This window comes from Mandrillus leucophaeus, unplaced genomic scaffold (assembly GCF_000951045.1).
Source record: "Mandrillus leucophaeus isolate KB7577 unplaced genomic scaffold, Mleu.le_1.0 Scaffold167, whole genome shotgun sequence".
Taxonomy (NCBI): domain Eukaryota; kingdom Metazoa; phylum Chordata; class Mammalia; order Primates; family Cercopithecidae; genus Mandrillus; species Mandrillus leucophaeus.
In genome coordinates, this window is record NW_012101665.1 from 2,192,087 (window position 1) to 2,217,986 (window position 25,900).

Sequence of the window (25,900 nt, forward strand, 5' to 3'; positions counted from 1 at the left end):
TGTTTATTCACTTGTTTTTAAAAGGAAGTCAGTGATTCTTGAACATCTTCATGCATGTTATGGCTTTGTCTAACAACAAATGATAACTTATTCCTTGGATTCTTACAGGGCATTCTACTTGGACAAGTCAAATTCACCACCAAACTCCACATCCAAAGCTGCCTATGTAGATAAGGTAAAAACAGATGATTGTATTTATTGGTGCTTTTTAATTTAAATATCTCCCTTATTTAATTTTTCTGCTGTTCTTGAGCAATGAGTAATTATAAATATTTGTAGTCTTTAATTTCGTTACCACCAAAACAAAATAATATTTTAGACTATTCTTTAACAGCTATACCAACTATGAATTTTAACCCATCTAAAAGGATTTTACTAAACATGCTGAACTTGACATTCATCACTTTTTTTTCTGCAGCTAATGAGGCCTCTCAATGCTTTGGATGAACTTTACCGACTGGTAGCCTCGTTTATCAGATCCAAGCGCACAGCTGCCTGTGCAAACACAGCGTGCAGTGCCTCTGGGGTTGGACTGCTGTCAGTTTCCTCGGAGCTGTGCACCAGGCTAGGCGCCTGCCACATCCTCATGTGCAGCAGCGGTGTGCATCGGTATGTGACCCTCCCGCCTTGCTTGCCTCTTCGTTAGATCGCACTTTATTTGATGGTTTTTGTTGACATTTTCGCTTCACAAAATTAAAACTGGAAACATTCGAAAGACTCGGGTGTATTTGGAATAAGATTTTGGATGTTTTCTGGTTTTAATTTTTGTATTTTCAGTGACTATTTAGTCATACACATGAAGGCAATCCCACGTTTATATCACTGTGGCCGAAAATCTTATCATACTTGCATTTATATTAACATACTTGCATTTTAGGTAAAAATGCGCGTTCATTTTATTCACTAGAGGAATTTGTTTAGTAGGAGCTGACTCAACTAGCTCACAAAACTGGTTTTCTCACTGCCTTTGATAGACAGTCCACTATTCAGTGGTTCCAATCCCTACACCCCAAGTGTTGTGAGCTAGATGCTGCTTGGAGTTGCAACTGCTTTCTAACTCCTGGCAAAGTTGTGGTCCAGGAGCTCACACAATGTGCTATTCCAGAAAATGTAAAGGGAAATATTTGATGGGTTCTTTTCAGGTGGTTTATCTTAGGCAACTGTGGTCTGTCTGGGGCAGCCAAGATAGGCATATAAATACATCAGACTTAGACTCAAAGTGTGAGTGGGAATGCCTGAGTCAAGTCCCTCTTCATAATCATATGCTGTCGCCTCTCCATTGCCACAAGGAAATAGAATCAAGTAAATGGAAATAATAGGACAGAATTTTAGTCCTTGTTTTAATCTAAGTAGGGAACTAGTCTGTCATGAGACAGTCTCTTCTTCTATTTATATATTTTTATCATACTTTAAGTTCTGGGGTACATGAGCAGAATATGCAGTTTTGTTACATAGGTATACATGTGCCATAGTGGTTTGCTACACCCATCAACCCGTCACCTACATTAGGGCGGTTTGATTTTGAGGATGGTGTTTACATATTCAAATTTACTTGGCACTGAATCCATGCAAAGGATTGCAATCAGTGCTATTGGCTGTGTAATATAAAGTGTTCATATCAGAGACATAAAACTTGAAGAGCAAGCAAAAAAATTTCAAAAAAATGTTAACATAAAATAACAATGATAAAAATACACACGCGTACAACACACACAACTCAAGAACAAGAAAACATAAATGTAGGAAAGTTGCAGCTAAAGAGTAGGATTCAGAGGGAGAATAGATATTTGAGATGGTTAGACATGGGAACTCTTCATGGAGAAAGTGATGTTTGAATTGGGTTTTCATGGATCAGGTTATAGAGGCAGAAAAGAAAGAAAGGTCATTGAAGGCAGCAGCTTCGCCATCTGGGAAAATCCATTTTGACTTGAGATGGCCACAGTCTAGTTTTCAGGCCCTATGCAGCATGAATGTGCTTATGAAAAATGGCAAGAGTATTTCTCTAAAAAGAACATTAAATTTTTGTGGTTGGCAAAATATGCAGTATTTTTCACTTTAATTTTCATTGCTGTGTACTTTTCTGTCTCTTGCAAGCTTTTTAAAATCTTAATTGAAAATATCATCTCTATCTGAATGGATCAAAGATTTGAAAGATTTTTGCTAGCAAAGAAATAATATCTTCCTTCTGATAAACTTATGTTCATATGGTCTGTTTCTATTCATTCATTCATTATTCATTCATTCAACAAATATGCATTGAGCACCAATCATGTGCCAGCACTGTTCTAGTTGCTGCGGACACAGCATTTAGAAAATAAAGTCCCTACTTTCATATAGTATGTACTGCATTGGGGGGAAATTGTTGATAAAGTAAACAAATAAATATGTAATGTGGTAGGTGGAATAAATCCAAAAAGAACAGAATTCAAGTGAATAAAGGAAGATAGGGTGGGGAAAAGACAGGCAGATTAAATTAGCATTAATATCTAGATATTTTAATGCCAACCTGAATCAGATGGGGAGATTTGCGATGGGGGATTTCATAAGACACTGGTATAAAATGAAGGAGTGGTCGGGTGCAGTGGCTCATGCACTTTGGGAGGCTCAGGTGGGCAGATCACTTGAGGTCAGGAGTTCAAGAGCAAACTGGTCAACATGGTGAAACCCCCTCTCTACTAAAAAAAATACAAAAATTAGCCAGGCATGGTGGTAAGTGCCTGTAATCCCAGCTACTCAGGAGGCTGAGGCAGGAGAATTGTTTGAATCTGGGAGGTGGTGGTTACAGTGAGTGGAGATCACATCACTGCACTCCAGCTTGGGTAACAGAGTTAGACTGTGTCTCAAAAAAAAAAAAAAACCCAAAAAAACAAAAAAATAAAAACGAAGGAGTGAGTCATGCAGATATCTCAGAGAAAGAGCATTGAGACCATAGGGAGCAGCAGCTTTAGTGTCCTCAAGTGGGAAAGTGCACCATGTGTTCAAGCAACAACAAGGAGTCCATTGTGGCCTCAACAAAGCGTCATTGCCTTAAGTACTTGTGCTCTTCTCTTCTCTTACCCTGGTGTATAAGAGGTCTGGATACGCTGGAACCAAGGGGGTACTTCCGACTTTGGAACTATAAGCACCTACTCTTAACTCCACATTAATATACTGAAAGGTAATTCAGTTAAATCTGCTATTTAACCCTAGAGACCATAACTAAGTTGTCCAAATTACTGTCTCAGATGTTTCACGAGCAATTTTAGAATTAGACTGGTGTTGTGTAAGGGAAATAGATTGATGTTCCACAGCTATTTTATACTTACTAGATGCATTGATTAGTGTGTTAGAATCACAAGGGACATTGACATTTTAAAATACTTTTACTTTCTTGATTTCTACAATTCAAAATAAATACAGCTTTCATTAATTCACTTCACGAGATATTTACCAAGCTGTGGGCACCAATGCCCCATAACAGGGGGTGAATTTAAGGTCAAAACTATTTGAAAATTGTATAGTTTTATTTTTCCATTATGTAGAATAAAATGGGGAATATAAAATAGTCTTTAATTTTTCAGTGAAGACTATGCTTAGATTTTTCACGATGATAAGATATGTGCTAATTTATATTAGGATCCAAAAGCCAACAGAAGGCTGTTCCTAAAATAATTCTTTAGTAATTCTAATTTAGACAGCTAGAGAGGAATCCAAGCAGATCCACACCTGCACGCAACATTAAACATGGAGGTTTACCCTCAGGTTCTAACAGAGGGGAGAAATTCACAGCATGAATCAGAATAAATATTACACAAGCCATTTTTATTATTTACTTCTAAAATCAAGATGAAAAAAGTCAACAATATGGTATCCACATTAGATAGTCAATTTCCTGCCTTTTCTGATTTCACTGGACAGAAAGAGGATCTAAAATGTTTTTTAAAACTATCGAATTATATTGCATGTGTTTGATATTAATGGGAAGAATGTGGTTTTTCAGAATGAAAAGGCAGATTTAATTAGCATTAGTGTCTAGATGTTTTCATGCCAATCTGAATCAGATGGCAGAGCTACATACAATAGTGAATATGAGATTAGTAGGAATAGAATTCAGGATGAATTATTAAAATCTTCCCAAAGTATTTAGCCTGGTTTTGTTTTCAGTAAATTATCTTTTGTAGAGTACTCTGTGTGTGAATGACAAGTCTCCTGATGGACTTTCTTGTCCGTATGCTGTTCAACCATTTGCTTATGTTTAATGTCATCATTGCTATTAAATAGTGGCAGAGGAGCAGGCTGGACTCTTTTGAGTTGATCAGATTTTTGCCTTTTAATTAATTTAAATACGATTAAAAGGTAGTTATATAGAAAAAATTCTATTCTGTCATCCTTTTTCATTTTCATTTTGCATTATCTCTAGTAACTTCTATCAAACAACACACATCTGAACATAGTTTCATTTATATATATAGTGTCTTAGTTTATTTGTGCTGCTATAAGAAAATGCGTGATACTGAGTGATAGAGTTTAGATCTGTATCCCCACCCAAATCTCATGTTGAAATGTGAACCCCAATGTTGAAGGTGGGGCCTGGTGGGAGGTGATTGGATCGTGGGGATGGATCCCTCCATGAATGATTTGGCACCATCCCCAGTTTACATGAGATCTGCTTGTTTAAAGATGTATGACACCTCTCCCCCAATCTCTCTTCCTCCTGCTCCAGCCATGTAAGAGGTGCCTACTTCCCCTTCACCTTCCACCATGACTGTAAATTTCCTAAGGCCTCCCCAGAGGCAGAAACTGCTGTTTCCCATGCAGCCTACAGAACTATATGCCAATTAAAGCTCTTTTCTTTACAAATTACCCAGACTCAAGTATTTCTTTATAGCAGTGCAAGAATGGACTAACACACTGAGTCATTTATAAAGAGCAGAAATGTATTTTCTCATAGTTCTGGAGACAGGGAAGTTCAAGATCAAAGCACTGGCAGATTCGGTGTCTGGTGAGAGTCCTGGTTTCTGCTTCCAGGATGGTACCTTGAACCCTATATTCTCACATTACAGAAGAGCAATAGGGAGGGAAGAGCTCCCTGAACCTCTTTTATAAGGGTGTTAATCCATTCACAAGACCCCTACTCTCATGACTAAATCACCTCTGATGTGGTTTGGCCCTGTGTCCCCACCCAAATCTCATCTCAAATTATAATCCCCATAATCCCCACGTGTCAAGGGCAGGGCCAGGTGGAGGTAACTGGATGATGGGGGCAGTTTCCCCTATGCCGTTCTCATAATAGTGAGTGAGTTCTCATGAGAGCTGATGGTTTTATAAGTATCTGGCATTTCCCCTGCTTGCACTGACTTTGTTCTGCCTCCTTATGCAAAAGGTGCCTGCTTCTCTTTTGCCTCCTGCCATGATTGTAAGTTTTCTAAGGCCTCCCCAGCAATGTAGAACTGTGAGTCAATTAAACCTCTTTCTTTCATAAATCACCCAGTCTTAGGTATTTCCTCATAGCAGTGTAAGAACGGACTAATACAACCTTCTAAAGGCCCCGCATCTTAATATTATCACATTGGTGATCAAGTTTCAACATATGAATTTGGAAGGACACATTTGGACCAGAGCATATAGTTTAATAATCTGTCTTATACTTGTAGCATATATATATATGACATATGATATATAATGCTATATCTATATGCTACATATATAATGATATATATATGCGCTACATATATATATTTAAAATGAGCACATAGACTTTCTTAGTCTCATTTTTATTTGCTACATAATATGTCAACCAGTTTTTTACCACAATTAATTAAACTACTAGTTTAGTGATTTCTTTCTCAATTGTGTATAATAAACTACAGAGTGGCATCTTTCTCTATGTTGCTGTTCAAATTTCAGTTTTATTTTCCATTACTCTAAAAGAGAAAAGCCAAACAAAAATATTGCTCAGGTAAAATCACTATGTCAAAGAGTTTAAACCTTCTTGGTTAATATATTGTTCAAATTCCCAAAAGAGTTGTCATCATGTACAATACACCAGTGGAATAGATAGTTGTGAGGCACTTGCACCCTTGCTGTGTCTGCAGAAGGTATTAGAATCCATTTATATATTGTACTTCTTTACTAGATGCACAATTAAATTTCCATTGTTATTTAATTTGTCCTTTTTTGATGAACAAATAAAAGTATTTGATATCTTTTGAATTTCTTTCTCTACTAAGACTTGTGCTATTTATATTTATATACCTGCTTTGTAGGCAGAGTTATTTTTTGCCAAATTGAATCTTTTTAAGATATTGAGTCAGCACTGTGGCGTTTCAAATTTGCTTTTGTACCCATGCCAGTTATTGTGGCAGGCAATCAAAAAGCTTGCTACTGGGATTTCTAAATTTCTTTTATTTCTTATTGCAGCATCCTTCCATTCAATGTAGTGTTTTAATTTGTTTTGGTTCTTTATTTCCACCCTGCTTAATAGCCAACTGTTTTTCTTTAACTAATATAAATCAGTATACAGCAAACGTTGTAAAGCCCGAAGCATGATTCTTACTGAGTCCAAAAACAAAAATGCCATTTTCCTCCCTCCACATTCATTTCTGCCTCCTTAGCCAGTAGAAACAAATGAGTAGAAATTTGCAGAGTCTACCTGAAAGAATAAAGGATATGTCTAAGAAATTTCCAGTGAGGGTGAGAAACCTGGAATCACAGTTTTCCCCTGTAATGACTTGTTTCAGAGAGTTTTTGTCTTCATATTCTCTTCACTCTATATTTTTAAATAATAGATTATCAGTGGTGTCAGAGTCTTGGTCTGGCCATGTGGGAAGGTGGGTGACTTGAGTGCAGGCCTCATGCTCTGAATAGTGTGTGATGTCTTCCAATCAAAACACTGGAGATCTGTATATATGAGTTAACTTTTATCTTCATGCTTTGTTATGAGGGTGAATCTCTTCCAGGAAACAGGGTCCTGGATTTTTAACTAGCATACGCTGTGGTCCATCATCCAGTGGGGGTTGTTAGTGGCGCCATCAAGAAGGCCTTGCTGCATTGGCATGGGGTGGGGGTGGGGGTTGTCACCAGCACCCAGTTCCAGGTGGCATCATAAATATCCTGTGTGCAGAGCCCCACACAGGTGTGAGAGAAGGTCTGGCAAGACCAGCCCATTATCATTGATAAAACACATAATAATTATGACCATCAAGCTAGCTACTATCCATGTAATCCAGTGTTAGGCTACTTGTATATGTAGTAGAAGTTAGCTTTAACATATGTAAAGTTTTTTCCCCAAAATGCACTTATTAGTTGATGATTTGGAAATTGAGGTATATTTCACATTTAACAATGCTGCAGATTGGGGTTGAATTACCAAGATTCTACTGAGGCTTCTCCCACCGACACAGGCTAATGTAAACTGTCTTCTAACTAGAACACAGAACCCAAAATATGATTATAAGCCTTTGTTAAAAAAGTGAAATTTATAAGGGAAAATATAAAAACAACTAACAAGAAATTTGTATTACCAATATGGTTAATGGAGCAGTTATTATTTCAAATGAAGATGAACAGTATGATTACTCTCAGTTCATATAAGCAATGGAAAAAATCTTATTCAGGTAACTATCAATTAACAATTTAAAAGTCCACTTTTGTTGGAACTTTTAAAGGACTCCTTCTTTGTAATACTTTATTCTGTCATTACCCTGACATCAAAGGACAAATTGACAAATAGGCCCAGATTAGGTAATGCAGAGTCTTTTAAAAGTAGAGCATTCAAGGTAACCTGTCTTAGGTAATCAAAGAGTTCCCATAGGGCAGACGATGAAGCTGCATCTTTTCTCTACTGTGCAATGAAGACGTATTAAGTAGAAGGAATAGGTTTACTCTAATGATTTCTATATGTAGGTTAGATTCTATGTATGGGACAGAAAAAATAACTTCAATAAGCAAATAAAGGTTTCAAATGTATTTATTTACTTTTTGTGCAAAAAAGTTTTGAAAGATCCAGTAACAAGATTAGAGGAGACACTTGAATTTTATATCACTAGAAAGATGGCTAAATAGATCAGAAGAAATATTTTTTCTAGCTTATGACCCAAGGATATTATATAGTCCCCAAAAGAAGTTATAAAATATATGCTTTAATTTCCCTTTGGAAGGGAAAAAAGAAAATACTGCAATAACAGGGGCCTGGCAGAAAGACAAAATATATCCTACTCATGATAAATTTGTACCACTGTCTTTTCATAAAGATAAATCTTAATTACTCTCAGATGTTCCCTTCATTATAAATAAGTACAGAATTTGAAATTTTACTGAATTGTAAAATAGGCAAATAAACATTAACATTTATTCTAATTTAGTCAACCAGATAAATTATACAGGTAAATTGTTAAAATTATAGGAAGAAATTAAATATTGTAAATATTAAAAGGTTTCATTGTATTACTTTTTCCCATTATCTATAATAAAACTTCTTTATCCTTAAAAAGGTGGTCATATTTGCATGTGATATCACTGTCTCTTTTTTGCTTAATAGGTATCTTAATAAATTAGTATATTAAATCATTTTATTTTAAAATGTACATTATTTTCTTAAAATTAGATGTATGGTGAGCAAGGATTAATAAAACAGTGTATGAGAGGGTGACATCTTACTGCAATGGTTTCTAGTTCTGACATCTAGGAATCGTATGATATTGATCAAACAGGCCGTGCTTTTGGTACATATAAAAGAAGAGGAAAAGCCTAGGTCCTAATATGTCAAACATATGTATACTCAAGTATTAGTTATATTTCATCTGTATCTGCCAAATCTAATTGTACTATTTGAGCATATTAATAAAATGTAAGTATTTACATTACTATATTTTATTTGCATAGATACAGGAATAAATACAGAATCTACTTCAAAAACGATTAAACAGAGCATGGTTCTTTGTATTTGTTTCAGATAAACTGAAGTTATTGTCTTTCCTAAATCTACCAAATTATATTATAAATAAAATAAAATTCCAGTCATTTTCTAGAATGTATTACTGAGATCTCCAAGGTTAGGGATTTTATAACTACTCTAATTAGTGACGTAAGATAAATTTTCCATCTTCCAGAGGAGGGAAGAAATATGAGTATCTCACCGATGTAAATGATTCTCTTTTTTCTGCATGTTAAGAGAGCAGGAGAGCAGGTAGTATGGAAGATGTTTGTATTAGGGTTCTCTAGAGGGACAGAACTGATAGGGTAGATGTGTATATAAAGGGGAGTTTATTAAGGAGTATTGACTCACACGACTGTGAGTTCCCACAATAGGTCATCTGCAAGCTGAGGAGCAAGGAAGCCAGACCAAGTCCCAAAGCTGAAGAACTTGGAGTCCGATGATTGAAGGTAGGAAGCATCCAGCATGAGAGAAAGATGTAGGCTGGGAGGCTAAGCCAGTCTAATCTCTCCACATTCTTCTGCCTGCTTTTATTCTGGCTGTGCTGGCAGCTGATTGGATGGTGCCCACCCAGATTGAGGGTGGGTCTGCCCTTCCCAGTCCACTGACTCAAATGTTAATCTCGTTTGGCAGCACCCTCACAGACACACCCAGGAATAATACTTTGCATCCTTCAGTCCAATCAAGTTGACATTCAGTGTTAACCATCATAGGCTTGCAGGAAGGAAGCAGCATTCCTGCCTTTGTGATGTTAATCGTAAACTGGCACCAGGTCTTCTAATATATTCAGGAAGAGTATAGAGGGGTGAGATTTAAATACCCAGGAAGGGAGTAAAGTAACACCTTTTTTTTTTTTTTTGAGCTGGCGCCTCGCTCTGTCACCCAGGCTGGAGTGCAGTGGCACGATCTCAGCTCACTGCAACCTCCGCCTCCTGGGTTCAAGTAATTCTCTGCCTCAGCCTCCCGAGTAGCTGGGATTACAGGTGCCCGCCACCACGCCTGGCTGATTTTTGTATTTTTAGTAGAGATGGGGTTCCACCATCTTGGCAGGCTGGTCTTGAACTCCTGATCTCGTGATCCACCCACCTCGGCCTTCCAAAGTGCTGGGATTACAGGGGTGAGCCACTGTGCCCAGCCAGGTAACACCTATTTTTAAAGCATGACCAGCACTCACCAGGCAATGGAAGTGGAGAAGGATGGGTTCTCCATCCTTCAGCACAAAGGAATAATGTGAAAAGACAATGCAGAGATGTGCAGTAACTACGTAGCTGGAGTTCACAGGAAATCCTGTGCTCTTGCTGGGTGGTCAAGTGAGAGCGAAGCAGCGCTGAGAGGAGAGGGTAGTGACTGGACAGGATTGGAGAGTGGAAGGCTCTGGCTGCTGGGTGAAGGATTTGTGACTCTCTCCTGGAGGCCTTAGGAAGCCAATGATGGGTTTTCAGCTAAAGAATAACATGATTAGATATTTTTTAAAATATCAACAAAAAATAAGAATTACTATCATGGTCTGTAATGGGACAAGGCTGGAGGCAGGGAGACAGCAGGATTTTACAGTATTACAGCAAGATAAGATGAGGCCTAGCACTGAAGCATGGGCTCAGAGGTTAGAAGGGAAAGGCTAGATGTGAAAGGTATTAAATGGCAGTCAACAGGACTCGGTGATTGGTGAGAAATAGAGAATAGGGAAGAGGGAGAATGTTCAGTCACAGTTGTGCAAAGGAACAGAAGTGATAGAACAGAGAGAGATGAGAAGGGACTTACTAGGGGATTTGGTTCACTGCACTGTGGAGGCTGAGAAGTCCCAGGTAGACTGTCTGCAAGCTGGAGAACCAAGGAAGCCAGTAGTGTGGTTCAGTGCAAGTCAGAAGGCCTGAGAACCAAGGAGGCCCACGCTGTGAAACTCCTGGTCCAACTACCGGTCGCACTTCTGGGTGCCCACTGGTGTGAGTCCCAGAGAACCAGGAGTTCTGATGTCTAAAGGAAGGAAAAGAGGGGCATCCCTGCTCCGGGAGAGAAAGCATAAAATTTACCTTTCCTCTTCCGTTTTGTTCCATGTGGGTCCCCAGCCAACAGCATGGTGCCCACTCACATTGAGGGTGACTCTTGCCCACTCAGGCCATGGACCCATATGCCAGTCTCCTTCAGAAATACCCTCACAGACACCTCTGGGACAGCTCAATCATCCTAATCAGATGCCACACTACATGGTTTTCCCTCTCAGCAGAAGAAGGGGCTCAGTGCCTACTGTAGCATTGAAAAGAATCAGTGCTTTACCAGCTGTCTGGGTATCTGAATCCAGCCAAGTCAACACCCCGCGTCAGCCATCACAGAGGAGCATCGATGACTCTGACTGACCAGCTTGGAAAGAAATCAGGATGGGGGGCTTCCACAGAAAGAAAATATGCATTCATCTTTGAGGGGATTGTGGAGAGGGTATTGAATTAATCTGTTACACTGTTCCATGTTGAATTTTAGATGTCCTTTGATGGGTTCACATGTGACAAGGACAGGCATCAGGCGGTTATGGAAAAACAAATGTGGAGGTGATTAGTACAGAGAGAGAAAGGGGGATCATGGCAGAGAAGGCTTTCAGAGATATATTTGAGCTGGGTTTAAAACATTACGAAGAATTTTTAGGGAACACACTTTGGGTATTAGGAGCAGGTATTCCAGGAGCAGGCATGAAAGAATAATCAGCTGCCAACTATGTAAGTTGAGAAAAGAAGAAAGATCCCCAGGCAGCACATATAGAGTATTAATATTCCCTGATGCCTCACATCCCCGTCCTCTGTGCGCCCTGATGAGGAGGTGCCTCAGGGTAAAACAGAAGGATCCACTGAAAGGTGTCAAATGCACAAAGTTCTGTTCAGTGCCTCAGATAAACAGGCCAAAGAGAAAACAATTATGGTCCAGTGTCAAAGACCTGGAGATATGGATAAAAACCACATACTAGACGCCTCTTTAAAGTATTTTTGTCGTCAGAGAACCTATGAGGAGTAAAGACAAAAGTCAAATTTGAGATCTAGAGAGCGAATGAGAATGCTGAGGAACTTCAGGTAGCTGGGATAGACACCCAACCTATTCAGTTAAATTCCGCCTGCCCCACCCACCAAAATAGAAATGAAATAACTTGGTGAGTTAAATCCAGGCTGAAGAATCTAAAATGTGGAGCAGGATCCAAACCTGCGGGCTGCAGTATTTAAGGTCCTAACACACTGCTGTTTCATAGTCATATACATTCCTGGCATAGCAAATACCTCTCCAAGTGCCTAAATGCTCATTACCCAACCCCGGAAGGTCCCCAGTCACCTCTATGCTAACCTCCACAAGGAATCTGTGTCAAAGAAAAACATACCTTAATGGGCTTGAATAGAAAGTAATGAGGGATGTGGAATGTTTTTGCTTGGCAGTTGATTTTTAAGCTTAGTTTAAAGATAAATGCTGAGAACTTTCAGAGAATGTATTGAAAGTGGTAATACAAAGTCCCATTATCTTTAATGAGAATTTCATGGCTAATTCCCTGTGCAGCCCTGAAAATGCATCCCTTCAACTCCATTGCTTTTTTGCCTTAAGATAGATGGAGTGAGTGGAGTATTCGATCAAGTTCTGCGTCTGCGGCCAGGATCAGATCTTACCCCAGCTGTTGCCCATCTCTGCTGCATTCTGTTCAGTTGTTTTCCACAGGGCTACTTTCTGCCTGCTTTCCTTCTGCTTTCTTTTCAGCTACTCAGAAACCCTTGTCTTCCAGCTCTCGGGCCATGAATCACAGAAACCCAGTATGGTCACAGGAAAATTTCACCAGGGCTGTCCTTTTGACAAGAGTCAAATGATCAATAATATTGAACATATCAATAAATATTGGGAGGTCATTTCTATAAATTATACTAAAAATTTGCCTAAGTACTGGCTTTTGAATTGCAGTTGTTATCCTGTCATTCAAAGTTTTCTAAAAAAAGAGTATCAATATTTAATATTTCATATATATATATATATATGGTGTGTGTGTGTGTGTGTGTGCAGGATAAGAGAACTTGTTGCTGAAACAAATAGTCTATTTGTCCTTTTTTTCTTCCACATAAAAGTATTTATGTGTTTCATTTAAAAGCTGCTTCTGTCTACAGGAAAATAATAGCAAGTTGGGTTTTTCACATTCCCACTGACTTGTAGCAATTTTCTCAAGACTTTTGCTTGTCACCAAAGCCTTGCTCAGGGTGAATAAGGTGGGAAGATCAATAGGTCAGCTGCAGGCCTTTCCGTATTTATTCTGCAGAGACTTTTCCTATGTAGAACCATAGCAGCCACATGGGGATTGATCAGTATTTAACAGACTGCGTTAGTCCTCAGGTGTACAATTCTTCCTCTATGGAAGGTAATGAAAGGGATCAGGGAAACTATAACTGCACAACCTTAGAGAATTAGTTTCTTCAATCAGGTGCTTCATTCTAGTTGTCAATAGACTTTTCACAGTGGTGCTCTATAAAAGTAATTAGAAGCCAGAATAAATGCGATCATTACAGGAATGAACACACTTTACACAGAACAGTGCATTTTATATAGAAAAATGCAAATCTTTAGTCAAGAAGGAACACATTCTCCCTTCAATTTATTTTTGCTACTTGATCACTTTACAATCGATATGCTTACTTAGCATGCTTCAAATCTAGTTTCTTTTTAATCATGAACTCATTTTAGTATGATGAAGTCTACATTCACAGTGAAGTAATTTGGACCGCCTGAATTGATCTCTACCAAAACAATGCATTTAAAATATAAATGCTGAGCCCAAGCTTGTGATTGTTGAATTATGGATGTTGGGAGCTGGAATTCTCTAAATATATTAATCTACGTGATTCAAATTTGGTACAGTAGAAAGGGCCCTAGATTTTGAATCCAAAAATGGGTTTTGAATCCTATTGTTTACTCGCTGTGCAAGGGAGTGAGTGATTACATCACCTCGTCTCTCAGGGACTTATCAGTGAAATGGGAATAATGATTTCTTTCTCACAAAGATGACGAGGATTAAAAGAGCAGTGTATGTGAAAACAGCTAGTACAGGTTCTAGCATTCCTGACTACTCAGAATGTTCAGTCTAAATCTGTGTTTCTGATAGCGAATCCGTCTTCTCATTGCAGAGCTAGAAATATGAAGCACATCTGTTTTAAATGAGATTGTACCTACTAAAAATAGGATAACCCCTGTAAGAGCTATTAAAAATCGCAGTAATGGGTCACCAGAGAATGATAGGGAGGAGTATGAAAAATACAAAAGTTATCTCTTCTGATCTGTAAGAAATAGAATACACATGTGTTGGGTCCTATTCGAGCTTGTTTTTAGAGCTACCCTTGAATTCAAGGATAGAGTTTTATTTCCTGGTATCAAAACCCAAGAGCATATGGCAGAAGACAGATGTTTAGGATTTAAAAAGAATTAGACATTTATTCATCTATTTGTTCATCTATTTATTTGTTGAGCAAGAAAAAAACTATGGAGCACTGCTATGTGTCAAGCACTTTGCTGCACCAGCCCGGGAGACCCCAGGATACCTGCCCTCACTGCTCTTAGAGTCTAATGTCTTGCCAGTGGAGCCACATTGGGAAGCCGGACAGCCATACTACGTAGCGTCAGTTCTTTTTAATCATGAAAATGAAAACAGGAAAAGATAGTCCAAGGATTGGGTTTTAAGTGACCCAAAGGAGAGGATACATACTTTTCAAACTACAATGGAGAGGAAGAATGTATAACTTGTCATTTTGACAATTCTCTTGAATAGTCAAAGTTTCAAAAGTGTTCTTCTGACTTAGGAAAATATTGACAAATAAATGGAGAATTTTGAAGATATAATAATTAATAATATAGTTACTATAAGACTAATCAGTATGCTTTTTTTTATATATATATATATATATAGTATTACCATAATTCAAACAGAGTTGTTAACCAGCAGATGTGGTAGGAGCAATCGTTAAAATCCAGAGAAAGGGAAATGCAAGGCACTGATTATGAAAGAAGAATCATATCCCATTTAGAAGCTGTAACAGAATCTGTGATTTCTTTTTGCTAATGTTTATTGTCTCCATAATGCATTTATCACTTCCCAGAATATATTTAATAAGTGAACACTTCTTGAGCAAATACGTGGCAAACACAGAGTATACATAAATAAATCTAGTCTTTTAGGGGAATGAATATAATATCATTGGCACACATTAGGAAATCATGTAATTTTTAAAATAAGTATGTATTGAATGCTTACTGCATCCTAGGAAGTATGCTAGGGTCTGGAAAAGCTACAGTCAATATAGATACCAGTCCAGCCTAGTGGTGGTGGTGGTGGTAATAGTAATAAAAATTTTAAACATTTGTTGAGAATAAATGACATGCTATACTTCATACGAAGTATTAGACATGAATTATTTCATATAATCTTGAAAACAACACTGTGTTGTATATTATTAAATTCAGTTTACAGAGGAGGATACCAAGTTTGAGGAGCTTCAGTAACTTGCCCAAGGTCACATAGTTATTAGCAAAGCCAGGCTCCAATTCAGGAAATTATCTGTCTTGCCCATATTCTTAATCCCTACACCTTCCAGATGAGTGTGAGATAGTGGGGTAAGAGATATTGTGTGTGACTTCAACTAGGGCATATGAGATCAGACAAACATGGGAACTATGATAGTTGATGATTACAGAAAACTATACTATCATTTAAGTATGGAATAGAAGTGAGGAAAACCAGGGACCATATTGTGAAGATCTTGTATTTCATGTGAAGAAATGGGAAGCCATTCCTGTGTTTGTATTTATATCTGCATTTTAAAAAGGTCACCTTCACTATGGAGGAAGACCAATGAGAAGAGGCCAGACAGGAAAGGTTAGAGTGAGGTTGCACCAGTCTAGGCAGGAGGTGATATTAGTGCAGCTAGAGAGGAGACATTTGAGAGATAGTATAAAATATGAAATTAATAGGCATGAAATGTGCTGTAGTGGATACATTAACACACTGAACTGCACACATGCATTAATCTCTTGTGGTGGATGACTTTAATTTCATAACTTGGAGGTTTATAACATTTCTTACTCTAGACATGAAATAAGTCATAAATCACTAAACAAAGATTTTTGGAAAGCAATAATTTTAATCCTGACCACACCCACTCTGGCAAGGTTTTTTTGTTTGTTTGTTTTTTGAGACAGAGTCTTGCTCTGTTGAACAGGTTGGAGTGCAGTGGCGTGATCATGGCTCACTGCAAGCTCTGCCTCCCAGGTTCATGCCATTCTCCTGCCTCCCAAGTAGCTGGGACTACAGGCTTCCGCCACCACGCCCGACTAATTTTTTTTTTTTGTATTTTTTAGTAGAGACGGGGTTTCACCATGTTAGCCAGGATGGTCTCGATCTCCTGACCTCGTGATCCACCCACCTTGGCCGAACACATCCTTTTTTATGGCTGCATAGTATTCCATGGTATATATGTGCCACGTTTTCTTAATCCTGTCTATCATCGATGGACATTCCAAGTCTTTGCTATTGTGAAAAGTGCTGCAATAAGCATTCATGTGCATGTGTCTTTACAGCAGCATGATTTATAATCCTTTGGGTATATGCCCAATAAAGGGATGGCTGGGTCAAATGGTTTCTAGTTCTAGATCCTTGAGGAATCGCCACACGTCTTCCACAATGGTTGAACTAGTTTATTGTCCCACCAACAGTGTAAAAGTGTTCCTATTTCTCCACATCCTGTCCAGCACCTGTTGTTTCCTGACTTTTTAATGATCACCATTCTAACTGCTGTGAGATGGTATCTCATTGTGGTTTTGATTTGCATTTCTCTGATGGCAAGTGCTTATGAGAATTTTTTCACGTGTCTGTTGTCTGCATAAATGTCTTCTTTTGAGAAGTGTCTGTTCATATCCTTTGCCCACTTTTTGATCGGGTTGTTTGATTTTTTCTTGTAAATTTAAGTTCTTTGTAGATTCTAGATACTAGCCCTTTGTCAGAGGAGCAGATTGTAAAAATTTTCTCCCATTCTGTAGGTTGCCTGTTCACTCTGATGGTAGTTTCTTTTGCTGTGCAGAAGCTCTTTAGTTTAATTAGATCTCATTTGTCAATTTTGGCATTTGTTGCCATTGTTTTTGGTGTTTTAGTCATGAAGTCCTTGACATGCCTATGGCCTGAATGGTATGGCCTTGGTTTTCTTCTAGAGTTTTTATGGTTTTAGGTCTAACATTTAGGTCTTTAATCCACCTTGAATTAATTTTTGTATAAGGTGTAAGGAAGGGATCCAGTTTCAGCTTTCTACATATGGCTAGCCAGTTTTCCCAGCACCATTTGTTAAATAGGGGATCCTTTCCCCATTTCATTTTTTTTGCCAGGTTTGTCAAAGATCATGGTTGTAGATATATGGCATTATTTCCAGGGGCTCTGTTCTGTTCCATTGGTCTGTATCTCTGTTTTGGTACCAGTACCATGCTGTTTTGTTTACTGTAGCTTTGTAGTATAGTTTGAGGTCTGGTCACATGATGCCTCCAGCTTTGTTCTTTTGGCTTGGGATTGTCTTGGCAATGCAGGCTCTTTTTTGGTTCCATATGAACTTTAAAGTAGTTTTTTCCAATTCTGTGAAGAAAGTCAGAGGTAGCTTGATGGGGATGGCATTGAATCTATAAATTACCTTGGGCAGTATGGCCATTTTCATGATATTGATTCTTCCTATCCATGAGCATGGAATGTTCTTCCATTTGTTTGTGTCCTCTTTTATTTCATTGAACAGTGGTTTGTAGTTCTCCTTGAAGAGGTCCTTCACATCCCTTGTAAGTTGGATTCCTAGGTATTTTATTCTCTTTGAAGCAATTGTGAATGGGAGTTCACTCATGATTTGGCTCTCTATTTGTCTATTGTTGGTGTTTAGGATTGCTTGTGATTTTTGCACATTGATTTTGTATCCTGAGACTTTGCTGAAGTTGCTTATCAGCTTAAGGAGATTTTGGGTTGAGATGATGGGGTTTTCTAAATATACAATCATATCGTCTGCAAACAGGGACAATCTGACTTCCTCTTTCCCTAATTTAATACCTTTATTTCTTTCTCTTGCCTGATTGCCCTGGCCAGAACTTCCAACACTATGTTGAATAGGAGTGGTGAGAGAGGACATCCCTGTGTTGTGCCAGTTTTCAAAGGGAATGCTTCTAGTGTTTGCCCATTCAGTATGATATTAGCTGTAGGTTTGTCATAAATAGCTCTTATTATTTTGAGATACTTCCCATCAATACCTAGTTTATTGAGAGTTTTCAGCATGAAGGGCTGTTGAATTTTGTCGAAGTTCTTTTCTGCATCTATTGAGATAATCATGTGGTTTTTGTCTTTGCTTCTGTTTATATGCTGGATTACGTTTATTGATTTGCATATGTTGAACCAGCCTTGCATCCCAGGGATGAAGTCCACTTGATCATGTTGGATAAGCTTTCTGATGTGCTGCTGGATTCAGTTTGCCAGTATTTTATCGAGGATTTTTGTATCGATGTTCATCAGGGATATTGGTCTAAAATTCTCTTTTTTTGTTGTGTCTCTGCCAGGCTTTGGTATCAGGATGATATTGGCCTCATAAAATGAGTTAGGGAGGATTCCCTCTTTTTCTCTTGATTGGAATAGATTCAGAAGTAATGGTACCAGCTCATCTTTGTACGTCTGATAGAATTCGGCTGTGAATCCATCTGGTCCTGGACTTTTTTTGTTTGGTAGGCTATTAATTATTGCCTTAATTTCAGAGCCTGTTATTGGTCTATTCAGGGATTCAACTTCTTCCTGGTTTAGTCTTGGGAGGGTGTATGTGTCCAGTAATTTATCCATTTCTTCTAGATTTTCTAGTTTATTTGTGTAGAGGTGTTTATAGTATTCTCTGATGTAGTTTGTATTTCTGTGGGATCAATGGTGATATCCCCTTTATCATTTTTTATTGTGTCTATTTGATTCTTCTCTCTTTTCTTCTTTATTAGTCTTGCTAGTGATCTATCAATTTTGTTGATCTTTTCAAAAAACCAGCTTCCTGGATTCATTGATTTTCTGAAGGGTTTTTTTGTGTCTCTATGTCCTTCAGTTTTGCTCTGATCTTAGTTATTTCTTGCCTTCTGCTAGTGTTTGATTGTGTTTGCTCTTGCTTCTCTAGTTCTTTTAATTGTGTTGTTAGGGTGTCGGTTTCTGATCTTTCCTGCTTTCTCTTGTGGGCATTTAGTGCTATAAATTTCCCTCTACACATTGCTTTAAATGTGTTCCAGAGATTCTGGTATGTTGTGCCTTTGTTCTCATTGGTTTCAAAGAACGTTGTTATTTCTGCCTTCATTTCCTTATGTACCCAGTAGTCACTCAGGAACAGGTTGTTTAGTTTCCATGTAGTTGAGCAGTTTTGTGTGAGTTTCTTAATCCTGAGTTCTAGTTTGATTGCACTGTGGTCTGAAAGACAGTTTGTTATGATTTCTGTTCTTTTACATTTGCTGAGGAGTGCTTTACCTCCAACCATGTGGTCAATTTTGGAATAAGTGTGATGTGGTGCTGTGAAGAATGTATATCCTGTTGATTTGGGATGGAGAGTTCTGTAGATGTCTATTAGGTCCACTTGGTGCGGAGCTGAGTTCAATTCCTGGATATCCTTGTTAACTTTCTGTCTCATTGATCTGTCTAATGTTGACAGTGGGGCTATTAAAGTCTCCCATTGTTATTGTGTGGGAGTCTCTCTTTGTAGGTCTCTAAGGATCTGCTTTATGAATCTGAGTGCTCCTGTATTGGGTGCATATATATTTAGGATAGTTAGTTCTTCTTGTTGAATTAATTCTTTACCATTATGTAATGGCCTTCTTTGTCTCTTTTGATCTTTGTTAGTTTAAAGTATGCTTTATCAGAGACTAGGATTGCAACTCCTGCTTTTTTTTGTTTTCCATTTGCTTGGTAGATCTTCCTCCATCCTTTTATTTTGAGCCTATGTGTGTCTCTGCACGTGAGATGGGTCTCCTGAATATAGCACACTGTTGGGTCTTGACTCTTTATCCAATTTGCCAGTCTGTGTCTTTTAATTGAGCATTTAGCCCATTTACATTTAAGGTTAATATTGTTATGTGTGAATTTGATCCTGTCATTATGATGTTAGCTGGTTATTTTGGTCGTTAGTTGATGCAGTTTCTTCCTAGCATTGATGGTCTTTACAGTTTGGGGTGTTTTTGCAGTGGCTGGTACTGGTTGTTCCTTTCTATGTTTAGTGCTTCCTTCAGGAGCTCTTGTAAGGCAGGCCCGGTGGTGACAAAATCTCTCAGCATTTGTTTATCTGTAAAGTATTTTATTTCTGCTTCACTTATGAAGCTTAGTTTGGCTGGATATGAAATTCTGGGTTGAAAATTCTTTTCTTTAAGAATGTTGAATATTGGCCCTCACTCTCTTCTGGCTTGTAGAGTTTCTGCCGAGAGATTCACTGTTAGTCTGATGTGCTTCCCTTTGTGGGTAACCTGACCTTTCTCTCTGGCTGCCCTTAACATTTTCTCCTTTATTTAAACTTTGGTGAATCTGACAATTATGTGTCTTGTAGTTGCTCTTCAAGAGGAGTATCTTTGTGGCATTCTCTGTATTTCCTGAATTTGAATATTGGCCTGCCTCACTAGGTTGGGTAAGTTCTCCTAGATAATATCCTGAAGAGTGTTTTCCAACTTGGTTCCATTCTCCCCATCACTTTCAGGTACACCAATCAGATGTAGATTTAGTCTTTTCATGTAGTCCCATATTTCTTGGGAGCTTTATTCATTTGTTTTTACTCTTTTTTCTCTAAACTTCTCTTCTCACTTTATTTCATTCATTTGATCTTCAATCACTGATACCCTTTCTTCCACTTGATCAAATTGGCTACTGAAGCTTGTGCATGTGTCACGTAGTTCTCATGCCATAGTTTTCAGCTCCATCAGGTCATTTAAGGACTTCTCTACACTGGTTATTCTAGTTAGCCATTCGTCTAATCTCTTTTCAAGGTTTTTAACTTCTTTGCAATGGGTTTGAACATCCTCCTTTAGCTTGGAGAAATTTGTTATTACTGATCGTCTGAAGCCTTCTTCTCTCAACCCATCAAAGTCATTCTCCATCCGGCTTTGTTCCATTGCTGGCGAGGAGCTGCGTTTCTTTGGAGTAGAAGAGGCGCTCTGATTTTTAGAATGTTCAGCTTCTCTGCTCTGGTTTCTCCCCATCTTTGTGGTTTTATCTACCTTTCGTCTTTGATGATGGTGACGGTACTGATGGGGTTTTGGTGTGGATGTCCTTTCTGCTTGTTAGTTTTCCTTCTAACAGTCAGGACCCTCAACTGCAGGTCTGCTGGAGGTCCACTCCAGACGCTGTTTGCCTGGATATTTCCAGTGGAAGCTGCAGAATGGCAGATGTTGCTGCCTGATCCTTCCTCTGAGAGCTTTGTCTCAGAGGGGCACTGGGCCGTATGCAGTGTCAGTCACCCCTACACTGAGGTGCCTCCCAGTTAGGTCACTTGGGGGTCAGGGACCCACTTGAGGAGGCAGTCTGTTGTCAGATCTCAAACTCCGTGCTGGGAGAACGACTACTCTCTTCAAAGCTGTCAGACAGGGACATTTAAGTCTGCAGAAGTTTCAGCTGGCTTTTGTTCAGCTATGCCCTGCCCCCAGAGGTGGAGTCTACAAAGGTAGACAGGCCCCTGGAGCTGCAGTTGGAGCTTCCCAGCCCCTTTGTTTACCTACTCAAGCCTCAGCAATGGCAGACACCCCTCCCCCAGCCTCACTGCCACCTTGCAGTTCAACCTCATACTGCTGTGCTAGCAGTGAGCAAGGCTCTGTGGGTGTGGGACCATCCCAGCCAGGCGCTGGATATAATCTCCTGTTGTGCCATTTGCTAAGGTTGTTGGAAAAGCACTGTATTAGGGTGGGAGTGTCCCAATTTTCCAGGTACCGTCTGTCATGGCTTCCCTTTGCTAGGAAAGGGAATTCTCGGACCCCTTGTGCTTCCCTGGTGAGGCAATGCCCTGCCCTGCTATGTGGGCTGCATCCACTGTCTGACAAGCCCCTGTGAGATGAACCCAGTACCTCAGTTGGAAATGCAGAGAAATCGCTCGTCTTCTGAGTTGCTTACGGTGGGAGCTGCAGAATGGAGCTGTTCCTATTCGGCCATCTTGGAACCTCGATTTCAGTGTATTTTTCTTTCAGGTATAGTTTCTGGTGGTATCTTCGTAGGTAACATTATCAAGAACAATAGAAGTTTTCAAATTAATGTTTAATCCCACCTTCAATTTTAAAAATGTGGGGAAATAAAAAGTATCCCCTACTAAAGGTTACATTTCCTATTTGTAATTACTTTAAAAACGTGTTTTACTGCAACATCTACATAACATCGATTTATGGCAAATTGTTGTGACTACAAATTCAAAGATCATCACCCTAGATTTTCATGTGTTTTATTTAATGCGTTAGGGTCTGAGTAACCCTCCTCCACTAGTAATAAAAACATTTGGGGTTGCCCTTAGGAAATAGCAATATAACGATTAGCTAACAAGCAAAATATCAGCGTTCTGACAGTGAGCATGCTGAGAGCTGGCAAATAAATCCACAGTAGGAAAACAGAGCTCAGAACCATAAACTTCGAATAGTTCTGGTTTCCCATGTCATTTCATTGTGAGTTACAGTGTGGCCCAAAAGGGGTATTACAGCTCCCCACGTGTTCAGTAAAATGCATTTCAGCCCTTGAGAGATTGGCTTCCTTGCTCAGTACAGTTTGAATCAATATTAAATGAGGCAGTAGGCTTCTGGAGGTTTTGAAATATAGAACTGATTTTAGAATAAAACGGTTGTTTTTGTCTGTAATTGTGGTAAATGACCAAATGTAGGAGGCCTGTAGGTTTTGAGAGACTCTTCTATCTAATTTATTATAGAAATGTTTGTTGTTGTTTTTTTTAATGCTTTTATTTTATTTTTATTTTTATTTTTTTGTGTCTTTTTGAGACGGTGTCTCGCTCTGTCGCCCAGGCCGGAGTGCAGTGGCCGGATCTCGGCTCACTGCAAGCTCCGCCTCCTGGGTTTACACCATTCTCCTGCCTCAGCCTCCCGAGTAGCTGGGACCACAGGCGCCGCCACCTCGCCCGGCTAGTTTTTTTTTGTAGTTTTTAGTAGAGACAGGGTTTCACCATGTTAGCCAGGATGGTCTCGATCTTCTGACCTCATGATCCGCCCGTCTCGGCCTCCCAAAGTGCTGGGATTACAGACTTGAGCCATCGTGCCCGGCCTATTATAGAAATGTTATGAGTCATCTTAAAAGGGAGGGTTAACATGTAAACAATATCCACTTTAAGTAAGAACTGATATCTTCAAAAGCAAACTAAATATAGTATAATGAACCTAAGTTAGAAATGATTGAAATACAATATTTTGCATGTAAGCCAATTTAGAAAACGAAGCTTTGTCTCTCCAGTGAGACTTAGTTGAGGAGGGGACGGGAGACACTTCTCCGGCATCTAGAAATGGGGTTGGGAAGCAGGAGATTAGTTCACATGCTTTTCCTGACCTTCCTTTAGTTCTGCAGTTTGCTATATAAAATAAACTCAAGATCTGGTGTCTAAGATCAACTGGGACAAAACCTGGAAAAAAAAATCACCAAGAATTTTTATCAGCAAATGCCCAAATTATAGTCTGGTAGACTTTACTTTAACTGAACTTGGTTTTTAAAAGAAATATTGGCACACATTTGTCTTTAGCTTCATGTAATTATTGTAATCTTATAACATCATAATTTACTCCAGGGTTATTTTAGTGAGCACCTCTTTAGGATAAAAAGGACTATAAAAATATAAAGTAGAAACCTTTTACATAGTGGAAATATGATGAGATTTGAGAAACTGTGATTTACTTGTGTTCCTTAAGTTTTTCCAAATAATGTACTCCCATAAAGAGGAGGCTCCTCTACACAGACTTACCATGGGCAGGGATCACACTCATCACTTCAGGTCTTTCTTGCTGTACTTTATGAGGTCAGTACCCCTGCTTTCCTCAGTTCACGGGGGAGATGCAGGCTGAGAGTAGAAGTAACCTGGGTACAGCTCCATAAGACTGTCTTCAAACCCTTCTGTTGTCAGCTGCCATTTTGCATTCGGAAAGAGGTTCCAAGATAGTTTGAAAGTAGTGAAAGACAGAGAATAAATGGACATGGGATTGGGGGAGGGGTTTGTACAATGGTACTAAGAAGCTGACTGAAAGCGGAAAGCAGTTGTGGGCTGTGGGCAGTAAGTAGGGTACTGGGATAATGAGGTGGAAAGTGGGAGAGGATGAAGAGTTTGCCTTTGAAAATGTTGTCACTGGAAAGCAACTGAAGATGCTTTGAATACAGTGTTGATAAACTGTTATGGTTGGGTACTTAGTAAATTACTTTGGTAATTTACTTAAATTGTTCTTTGGGCCGGGCGCGGTGGCTCAAGCCTGTAATCCCAGCACTTTGGGAGGCCGAGACGGGCGGATCACAAGGTCAGCAGATCGAGACCATCCTGGTTAACACGGTGAAACCCCGTCTCTACTAAAAAATACAAAAAACTAGCCAGGCGAGGTGGCAGGCGCCTGTAGTCCCAGCTACTCAGGAGGCTGAGGCAGGAGAATGGCGTAAACCCGGGAGGCGGAGCTTGCAGTGAGCTGAGATCCAGCCACTGCACTCCAGCCTGGGCGACAGAGCTAGACTCCGTCTCAAAAAAAAAAAAAAAAAATTGTTCTTTGATATCATGTAAATATAGAAATGTTTTCATGTCAACCAAAGAAGTAACCAAACCCACTAACTCCTAAACTCTGATGCCCAAGGCTCTGTATGTTTGAGCTGAGGCTGTTTCCCCAACCTCATCTCCTTCTCCTTGTGTGCACCAGCATATTGAGCTCCACACTTGTTCATGAGCAGACTGAACTGGCATTAACCTCAGGGCTTTTGTCCTTACTCTCCTTGAAGTGGTCTTCCCCAAAACAGTACCTCCCTCTGCCATTACACCCTTCACTAGTACCATTCCACTTTCTAATTTGCCACAAAATTTATTTTTTCTGGGTAAGTCATTCCCACCTGATATTATACATTTGCTTCTTTATTTTCTTTGTCCTCTCACTGAAATTTGATCATCAAAAGAGATGGGACTTGGCTTTGTTCACTGTTGCATCTCCTACACACTGGAGTAATGGAGATTTGGGGGTCTGAAGTTAAGTAAAATAAAGTCAGAAAGAATTTAGAAAATTACAAAACAAAATAGGAATGAAAGTTAATATTCAGAATATAAGAAAAAATAAATTGCTATGTATTTTTAAATTGTTGTCAAATGCAAAAAAAAAAAAAAAGAAAAGAAAACGTCTCTAAGTTTCTTTAGCATATGAACCATAAATTTGAAAGAATATGCCACAGAGTAGTTTCTGGCTGTATAGTTTCAACCCTTTTGTCCTCCAGAACATACACATTTCCCATCCTGGGGGCCGCAGGGTATGGGTGTATTACATCATGACCTCTGGTCCTGTACCTCTTTTCCAGCATTGGGTGATTGTGTGCAATGGGCAGTAGGAATACTCTAGATGCCATTTCTACACAGAATACTACAATAACCCAGCCATCAATGAAAGTAATTATTCTCCAATAAATAGGTCCCAGCAAATCTAGCCTGAATGCATCCCAACTCAACTTTCTTTTTTCTTTTTCTTTTTTTTTTTTTTTTTTTTTAGACGGAGTCTGGCTCTGCCACCCAGGCTGGAGTGCAGTGGCTGGTTCTCAGCTCACTGCAAGCTCCGCCTCCCGGGTTTACGCCATTCTCCTGCCTCAGCCTCCCGAGTAGCTGGGACTACAGGCGCCCGCCACCTCACCCAGCTACTTTTTGTATTTTTTAGTAGAGACGGAGTTTCACCGTGTTAGCCAGGATGGTCTCGATCTCCTGACCTCGTGATCCACCCGTCTCGGCCTCCCAAAGTGCCCAACTCAACTTTCTTCAACTCGGTTTC

General features: G+C 39.2%; 1 protein-coding gene across 1 annotated transcript in view; it reads left to right on the plus strand.

The window, feature by feature from the left end:
• Positions 1–25,900, plus strand: part of LOC105537017 (phosphatidylinositol 3,4,5-trisphosphate-dependent Rac exchanger 2 protein-like) — a 110,516-nt gene that overhangs the window by 77,546 nt on the left and 7,070 nt on the right. Inside the window, exons 11-12 of the mRNA XM_011976503.1 lie at positions 109–175; positions 419–609. Of these exons, the coding sequence (XP_011831893.1) occupies positions 109–175; positions 419–609 (258 nt within the window). The remainder of the gene's footprint in view (positions 1–108; positions 176–418; positions 610–25,900) is intronic.